This window comes from Gymnoscopelus braueri (assembly GCF_963280865.1).
Source record: "Gymnoscopelus braueri genome assembly, chromosome: 9".
Taxonomy (NCBI): Eukaryota; Metazoa; Chordata; class Actinopteri; order Myctophiformes; family Myctophidae; genus Gymnoscopelus; species Gymnoscopelus braueri.
Window position 1 is genome coordinate 10771137 of NC_137610.1, and position 10000 is coordinate 10781136.

The following is a 10000-nucleotide window of genomic DNA, read 5'->3' on the forward strand; positions in this document are numbered from 1 at the left end:
GAAACATTTTCAAATAGTTCAAATAGCCAATCTACAAGCTCACAACGTGTCGATGTAGATCGGCTAGTTGAACTATTTGAAAATATTTTTAAAAATAGCAAAAAATTGCAAAGAAGTTTAGGTATAATGGGTAAGGCACCAGCGAAAATATACAGAGTAGCCTATATGCTTAGTTAAACTTTGGGAGACCAAGTTTGTTAAGAATGGCATTGATTGAGCACAGCTGGTGAGACAGAAAGTCTTGGGCTATGGGAGAGAGAGTTGTTAAGAGATCAACTTGGGATGGGCACATTATCAAATTAAATAACTCTTTGTTTGAGGCACGTGGTCCGCGGACCCCCAAGTTGTCCGCGAATGTCCGCATTCAGATCCCCGGTTGGAGTTCACTCCGCTAAGCTGCTGTGGTAAGACGACAGCCGTCCTCGATAGCTACTCTGCCTGTAGCACAGCGCTGACACACACACACACACACATGCACACTCACACACACAACACACATACACACATACAAGCTTACAACGCGTTGCAGTGCATTGCGTTGTGACGTGAGCTTGTAGATCTGCTATATTAGACATAAAATGCCGCATTTATTTTTTGGGTGACACAAAGTGGTCCTAATGTTCTACTTTCCATTCTCTCTTCTCTACTCTGTCCCCTACTTTCTCTCTTCCCCCAGCCCCCCCGAGGCAAGGCAGGCAGCAGCGATTAGCGTTGTTTGTTTGTTCGGGTTGTTTTTGATGCATGCTCCCGGTCACGGTTAGCGGGGAGAATAAAAGCACCTCTAAAACCTCCATCGGTCCCAGGGACACTGCGGGTGTATTTATACCACTTCCCTTTGTCACCCACCTGCCAGTCAAGTCAATCCTCTCCCTCTGGCCTCTCCACAGCCTACAGAGACCAACAGGTAGACGGGCAGCGCTGCCGTAGGACGTATTATAGCACAACAATCTCATTAGGGCGAGAGGGAAGAGTACGGCCGGCGGATTAGGTGACGCGCTCATTTGTCAGAGCAACTTTGTAGTTGTCGTATCAATTACACACGGGTAATAGGTGTCAATGGCGAGGCGGCTCTGACAACACATGGCAATTAAGGGGATTCGTCTCAGCGCTTTAAGGTTTTTCACGGCATGGCTGTGTTTTGGCTGGAAGGACATTTTCGCCTCGCTGTTCATGAGAGGACTGCTAATGAGGCGCGCACCTCTTGTGTTCCTCTCGTAGTTTTGCTAAATTGTTTTCCCCCTCATTCGTCCCACCCTCCGAAATCTGGTTGCATCATACACTACGGGATAATCTCATAATATTCTCTTCTCTATCTTAAACATGCGCACATTACCAGAATTTTAAATAATGGTGCATCACACACTACAGGATTGTATTATCAGGCTTGCCGGAGCAACGCAGCAACTCTTGTGATCTCGTCACACGTGATCTGTGGAAGCAGATTGCAAACAACAGAGTGGCAATGGATGAACGGTTGTGATATGGGCGGCCATAGGTGAATTGGTAGAGAGCCCGCCTGGGAAGCAGAAGGTCCAAGGTTTGATTTCCGGCCCTTGCAATGTGTCGAGTTGTCCCTGAGCAAGACGCTTACTCCCAAAACTGCTCCCCCACCGGTGCTCCTCTGTGGGCAGCACTCAGCTGGGTGAAGCTGAAAAACTGAATTTGCCCCACAGGATGAAATAGGTTATTGATATGTCTGGGAAGACATGCTATACAGACAGTCGTGTTCTTGCCACATATCGACAAACCTCAGCTGCGACAAACGGGCAGCAGCGGCTCAGGAGGATTAGCAGCCGCTTGGGAACCGGAAGGTTCCCAGTTCAATCCCGGGCTTCCCCAGAGTTAGTGTCGAAGTGTCCTTGAGCAAGACACTGAACCCCTAGTTGCTCCGTTCTCTGTGTGAATGTCTGTGTGAATGGGTGAATGTAAAGTGCCTTCGATAAATACACTATATAAATGCACTATTTAACCTGTATAGGTTATTTCAACCAGTCACCATGTCAGAAGGTCTTTCAGTCTGTCTCCTTGTAGACATGTCTCTCCTACTCTCGCAAGAAACTCCTGCCGTCCCACTCGGACAGTAGTGATGCAGCCATATACTGTACATATCAAGCATGTTTGAGAATTATCGGGCACCCCTGAGCAGATCAGGAGGTTTAAGATTGGATATTTGGACCACTCACAATACAAACAAGATAATATGATCAGATATATTGCTTCTGATCAGCCTTGAAAGGGGAACGCCCCCGTGATTGTTGGGAGGGGCATTTCTGACCCAAAATCTCCCCGATTATCCTGCAGTGTGAGCTAAGCTTAGCCCCTCTTTCAGTGCTCAAGATCCAAAACAGGGACTGACCTCTTTTTAGCGAAGAGTGCCGAGCTGTTCAATTTCAGCTTTGTCTGAATGTTGTGCTCATCAATGTCACTTCAGAGCACCACCAATTAATAGGAGTGAAGCAGAGGCGAGATCGGAGAGTATCAACGGTCAGTTAATCTAGCAACTTAATGATTGATACTAATGCTAATGTCTAAACTTCGCTACGGCTGTGCTTTTTTACAGGTCTCCAGGGGACCCGCGGCCTAAGATATATTTGGAAAGTGATCTTTTCCTCTAAAGTCCTCTAATGACATCTCCATGTTTTCTCATCTCCTCTTGTCTCTGCCCCTCTTCGCCCCTTTCTCCGGCCCTCTCTTACCTGCAAAGCTGACATTGAGGATGTAATCCCGGTAGAGCCGACGTCCATCCAAGACCTTCATGGCGTCACACAGCTTGGTGGTGTTGGCGCACAGGCTCCGCTGCATCCCGTGCAGGGCGTGAGCCATGGCGTACACGGCGTTCACCACAAACATGATCTTGGACTCCGGCTCAAAGGTCTCCTTGTCCACCGACAGGTCGTCGCGGCATGGCGGGAGAGCGAAGGTCCCTCTCTCTCCAGATGCCACACCTCCTCCTCCTCCTCCGAACCCCAGGGAGCACTGGTGCTTCTGCTCCCAGAATTCCCTGTACCAGGGGTTACGGTGGTTCCTGACCGGGTCCAGGCCCAGGAAGTAGTGATTGAATTCGGGCAAGGGGTTGGCGGCCAGCTCCAGGGTGATGGCGCCCTCGGCCGTGACCTCGTTGCCCTTGACGATGCTCTCCTGGGCCCCCCAGCCGTCGCTGGCCACCCAGATGAAGGTGGTGTTGAGCCTAGCGGCGGCTGACAGCAGCTCCCTGGCGTCGTCGCTGCGCAGGAAGAGAACGGCAACGCGGGCGTTGGGCTTTTGGAGGAGCTGGCGGATCACAGCCTCGTAGGACTTCTTAGCATTAGAGCGCCCCACCTGGTTAGGAGGGGAAACCAAGTAGTTAATACATCGGATTCTGTGTGTTAACACATTGACTGCCAAGGACGTAATATTACGTCATCTAAAATCCAACGCTTCACTGCCAAAGACGTAATGTTACGTCATCATGTTGTTTTTAGTGATTACGCTAGAGGGCGCACTTCACTAACCTATGAATGATGCCTTGACTTCCAGAGAAGGATAGACCCGGAAATGACGTCATTTTAAAAAAAATCACCCGGTCCACTGCAATGTTATCAGATTTATAGAAATACATTTATCAAGGATTTCTTTTCCCAGATTGCGTTTTTGGTGAAAACTACAGTAGCCATATTCAACTGCCGATAACTACAGAACGGACGAAAGCGGTTACAATGTTTTTTTCCCGGTGGAAATAAGAGAGACTCGTCTTTGCACGGAGACATCGTTTGTTTACATCCCCTTGCCTTGTAACAGCATGTTGAAAATAGCATGTCTCGCAAAATGCAGGGCAAAAGAAGTCAACTCAAGATACAGCTGTTTTCAGGAAAACGCTAAACAGTAAGTGGACGGAGGCGGAAATCTTCGGATGACGTGATCTCCGGATCCGTGTCAATAGAGAAACCACCAAAAAAACTAAACGTTGTTAGAAGTCAAAGTCGTCCTCCAGTGTGGGCGTCAATACCTGGCAATGAATGTGTTAAAAATGTCCTTCACAAACAACCTAAAGGGGAAATAGAACTGAATTGCAATCATATGGTGTGACAATATGTTGTTCCTGTGCCCCAAGGGCGGCTCATTTTTACTACTCTCCCACAGAGGGAAAGAAAAGAAAAGAACTTGTTCCGCTCCCTAATCTGTGATACCGCACCAGTGTACGGCTCCATGGCGAATGGAATGAAAAATGTGACAACTGTGAAAGTACCCAGGATGAGTTGCTTGAGATAAGGCCCCATTTTCTGGTTCAGCACTGATATCACTGCTCTAATATAAACCTCATTTGGGTGTTGGAGAAGATAAGATGTTCAGACAAACTTTTCATGAGTGCACAAAGTCAACATCCTCTCCTCTTGTTTAGCGGAATGGCTCTCGGCTGTGTATTGATACAACATCACAGATGTGAGGCTCCAGGTACTCGGGGGGAGCGTTACTCATGTTGATAGACAACAAAATGTGAATTTCCTGGGTGGTAGCCCCTGAAAATGTGTCCAAGTCCAAGAACAAAAAAAGAAGAAAACAATAAAAACCTAGGCGCCCTTCTGCACCATGGACAACGACGTACAACTTTTAAACTCTGTTGAATTACTTGGTTGTTGTTCCATTTCATTGGAGCTTTGTCTTTTTAATGAGACAGGCAATAGCGATACATTATTCTCTCTCTCTCTCTCTCTCTCTCTCTCTCCCTCCCTCTCCCTCTCCCTCTCCCTCTCTCTCTCTCTCTCTCTCTCTCTCTCTCTCTCTCTCTCTCCCCCTTTTCTGGTAGGCAGTGAAAAGCAAGACTGATGGCCTATTTAAAATCGTAACCTTGATAAACAAAATGGACTCAAGGAATTAACAATCAGGTTTAGCAGATTACAGAGAAGTAGCCCAACACTTTAGTCTCTCGAGCCTCGAGACTGTTGACTCACACAATTTTCAAATGCTTCCGTTGTACAGTTTGTGCAACGTAAGCGCTATTTTAACAACATAAAACTTGTATGGGGGCCCCTGGAACAACATATTTTCAGACGGGGGTCTGTGGTCAAATACATATTAATTTGGGAATCTTTACATGAAAAAGCTCTGAGAACCACTGCTTTAGCCATTACTTTAGCAATTTGTGACTCTGGGGCTGTACAAATGGAGCCAAATGGACCTGAAAGGGTCCATTTGGTTCAATTCGTACATTCACAGAGTTAAATGCACACCCAGTATGCTACAGTGTATACCTTTTCCGAGGTGGCGATACAGATGTTCCTCATGCGGGCCTCTTGCTCGAAGGCTTCGATGCCCGTCTCCCCGTAGTCACCCTCTGACGCCACAGTGGACACGTATGTCCAGTTGAAGAGCCGGAGGATCTCAGCCATGGCCTTGGCCTGGTAGAAGTCAGGGGGCACGGTGCGGGCAAAGTAATCGTAGCGGGTCTTGTCGCTGAGCTTGGCGCTGGTGGAGGCGTAGCTTATCTGAGGGATCTGAAAGAGCCGGAGGAGGTTGGCGACCTGGAGACACACAAGTGCAGGAGAGTACAATTATTTTTAATAGAGGGACTGGTGTTTGAGGTCTGACTTTGAGGTCACTGATGGATAGAATTATATCATACATAGCTGAAAATTCGAACGCAAAATCAGCAAAAATAATGTGCACACAGAGAAACGCAAAGTCTCACAAAGTCTCTCTCGCTCTCTCTCTCACACACACACACACACACACACACACACACACACACACACACACACACACACACACACACACACACACACACACACACACACACACACACACACACACACACACACACACACACACACACACGAGAACTTATAAATTCAATAAATCACATGTATTAGTGATGGACATCTGGGGTCTGGTGGTGTCCATATAATATTCCCTTTCATTGCAGATTGTGACACACTCTCCTCATTATCATTTCACAGAGACAAACACAAAATGCGCTCGTGCGCACACGCGCGCACACACACACACACACACACACACACACACACACACACACACACACACACACACACACACACACACACACACACACACAGGGTTAGCTTGTGTTGAATCATGTTAAAACGCATCACTCTGGGCTCGTCTATATTTCATTCACGGCACAGATGAGCTGTTTACAACAAATCAGAATCTCATTAGATTAATTATCCAGCAGATTGCAGATTAAATAAACACACACATGTCATGTGCATGCACACATACACAGACACACATGCGCGCATGTACACACAAACACAGCCTGCTTGCAGCAATTCCCGCTTTCTTTCATCCATTCATCCAAACATCCATTCATTCATCCATTCGTTTGTTCGTTCATCTTTAGTTAATCTGAAATAATCAATTGAGGGCCTCATTTGCAACAATGTCGGGCTGTTCACCAGTACAGTAAATAATCAAACACAAACGTAATTAATAACAAAAACAGTTAAACAAAATTAGTTAAACAGAATAAATAGACAAGAGATTTCAGTTTTACATCACACACTGCAGGAGATTCCACCAGTCTGCTGCACTGACACTAAAAGCAGTCTTATCTAAATCAGTCCTGGCATGAGGCATCCGGAGAACCAGCCATGCAATGCAAAATAGACATACTGTACATCATGATGCTAACTTTCCGACTAGGGCTTTATAGATTTACACATGCTAGTCAGTCATTATTGCTTCTCTCAGACTGAGAATACCAAGCGACAATGATGGTGGTTATAGTATTATAGCTATCACAGGTTGTTGTAATTGCATCAGACTTAGCCATCAGGTGTGCCAAATTAGGCTCAAGCCAGGCCCCACCCACCACTAAGTGAAATGATTATCTCTGCTGAATCAAACTCCACCCACTCCCAGCCAGAGAGTGAGGGGATTTTGTACAGCCGCCCCATCAAATATAGTCTATTTGATCATTAAACAAAATGCAATTGTCATTTATGTCAGTTCGGGGCTGGCTATAATACTCAGGAAGGGCACTGTCTGTCTTCAGCCGCCCCATGAGGGGCATATGACCTCAGGCAAGGCGAGAAGGGTGGAGTGAGTCTAGTGGTTGGCCTGATGAGCCAGCCACTTAGGAGACTGGCAAGGCCACTTAGGGAAATCTTCAGGTCGGCTCGAGGGGTGGAGCCACTCTGGTGGCCGCAACCGGTTAGGAAAGGGGTCTTGGGAAGGGGGTCTGGAGGGTGACCGGAAGGGTGGAGCCCCACAGAGGCCCACTGACATTGGCGGGGCCACTTTGGCGGAAGGTCTGGGGGCCGACCAAGGGGGTGGAGCCAGTCAGGGGACTGGTGTTGGTGGAGCTACCTTGGAGGAGTGGGTCTGAGGGACTGAAATGGAGGTAGGACCCCTCTGGATGAGGCTCAGGAGAAGGCGCTGGGTAAGAGACTGGAGACTGTACTTGGGGAGGCGCTGGACACGTCTGGAATGGAGCAGGGTGTGCTTGGCCTGAAGTCACAGCAGGAGGCGCGGGGTGCGCTTGGCCTGGAGACGGCAATGGAGGAGACGCAAGGGGGGCGCTTGGCCTGGAGACACCAGAGGCGGCGTGGGGTGAGCTGGAGATGAACTGGTGCCAGGGGGGACTCTGGCTCTGGAGACACCACTAGAGGAGGCACGGGGTGCCTGGAGATGAACTGGTGCCAGGGGGGACTCTGGCTCTGGAGACACCACTAGGAGGGGAGGTGCGGGGGGTGCCTGGAGAGGAGCTGGTGCCGGAGAGGACTCTGGCTCAGGAGGCACCACTAGGCTGGAGAGGAGGCCCGGGTGGTGGCGCCAACTGGGAAGAAGGCCCAGGTGGTGGTGCCGACTGGAGAGGAGGCCCGGATGGTGGTGCCGACCGGGTGATGGTGCCAGCTGGCTCAGGGTGAGTGAAACTTGACTTGAATCTGGTCCATATCTGGTGGCGGAGTTTCCGGCTGAAAGGACCATGTACATTTTGTGTATTGGGTGGAAAGTTCACTGGCTATACACATACAACTCCTACACCAGTATGCCTGCCAAAGCATGAGGACTAGGGTTTTCAGGTTTCATAAAGTGGTTTTATTCATTTATGATGGTGAACAATCATGGGTATGAAAGGAAAAAACAGTAGCAATCAGTAACAAACAAACAAAGGCATAACAGACTTAGGCATAAACAAACTTGGGCATAACTGTTTCTCAAATAAAAACAAATACTCAAAAGGAACATACATTCTAAGGAACATAAAAGAGAACTTACTATATAGGCCTACCTCAGGTGTGCCAAATTAGGCTCAAGCCAGGCCCCACCCACCACTAAGTGAAATGATTATCTCTGCTGAATCAAACTCCACCCACTAAATAAAACACACACCCCCATTAAAACCTGGAAAGCATCTGGGTCATTTTAGATTTGAGCGTATACAAGCTCACAAGCTACACAGCGCGTCACTTTGTGCCACGCTGCGAGTTTGTACAGTACATCTACTATTTGTGAATATTTTTTGAAAAATGTTGAAAGTGTGAGAACTGCTGACTTTTAGAATCGGCTTCAGGCAGCTGACTTTAATGTCAGGGAAGGTCACACTCTAAAACATAACTGCACCACACCATAAACTACCACTAGCTAACCCACGGGACCAGTGAATGAGTTTTACTCTACTGCTGTGAGCCACTTGCCTTACTGGGAGAGAGCTGAGCAGGGAAGGAAGATGTATTGGGGAAGAGAGAGTAGCCAAAGTGAACTTGGAGAAACTGGTGCAGTAGAGCGGTGCTGTGTGTTTCCATTTCTATTTCGCACACGTAAGCGCACGTAAGCGCACACGTAATCGTCTTCATTGTCACACATGTACACACAAGCACACATACATACAAACATCCAGGCACACAAATAATATCTGTGCATGCACACACCATCATGGACAGGCACACAGGCATGTAAAACACGCACACACGCATGCACGCACGCACGTGCACACACACACACACACACACACACACACACACACACACACACACACACACACACACACACACACGCACACGCACACGTGCACACGCACACGCACACGCAGGCACACACACACCCACACACTAATGGAGAAGAGGATGGCTGCTATGCAAACGACTGCCAGGGATTGGCGTTTAGTTGCGCATGGTTAAACATAAAATAATTTCCTATTACTTCATTTAGAGGCAGCGGAGAGAGCAAAAGTGCATGAGGGAGAGAGAGAGAGAGAGAGAGAGAGAGAGAGAGAGAGAGAGAGAGAGAGAGAGAGAGAGAGAGAGAGAGAGAGAGAGACTGGCAGAGCAGAGAGGAGGGAAAACCAGAGCTGGAACGAACTTCCCCGGCATAAGAATCAGGGAAGTAAAAGCACATCAGTTAGACAAGCAGAACAGACATACAGTAAGTCTGGTCTGGTTAAAACAGCAGCAACAGCAACAACAAAACAAACCCCAATAAAAAACAAGCACGCCGTACAACGGTTGAAAAATAGGGCATTATTGTGTGTGATGAAGGACGGGAGACAGGGTTGACAGCGTCGAGAATGGAAGACTGAACGGGATGGAGGAGGGGTGGGAGGAGGAGGAGGAGGAGGAGGGGACGAGTTGGGGAGGAGAGGGGAGGGGGCTGAGGTCAGCCATGGAAGGACACCTCTGACTGCGGAGATACCGAAATAAATAAATGAAGAAAGACCGAAAGAAAGAAAGAAAGAAAGACAGACAGAAAGAAAGGGGGATTGATCTGAGGGACAGAAAAGCTGTGGGAGAGAGAGAGAGAGAGAGAGAGAGAGAGAGAGAGAGAGAGAGAGAGAGAGAGAGAGAGAGAGAGAGAGAGAGAGAGAGGCATAGGAGGGTTTTTTGTGCAGTCACAGAGGAGTAGGAGAGAGGGAGGTTTTATGCTAAACTATGCAAATGACACCACTCAGTGGCGAGAGCAAGTGGAGAGCTGGGGAAGCACACAATACGACACCAGCGGAACATGATTCATAGATACAGGCACACATACTGTCCGCAGCGGAACTGGAACTCAAGTAATGCAC

The 10000-nt window shown here is 48.1% G+C and overlaps 1 protein-coding gene across 1 annotated transcript in view; it reads right to left on the bottom strand.

The window, feature by feature from the left end:
• grm3 (glutamate receptor, metabotropic 3) overlaps positions 1-10000 on the bottom strand; it is a gene marked incomplete at both ends in the record, with an annotated part of 46199 nt that overhangs the window by 32823 nt on the left and 3376 nt on the right. The window contains 2 exons of the mRNA XM_080437052.1: positions 2697-3318; positions 5229-5498. Of these exons, the coding sequence (XP_080293178.1) occupies positions 2697-3318; positions 5229-5498 (892 nt within the window). The remainder of the gene's footprint in view (positions 1-2696; positions 3319-5228; positions 5499-10000) is intronic.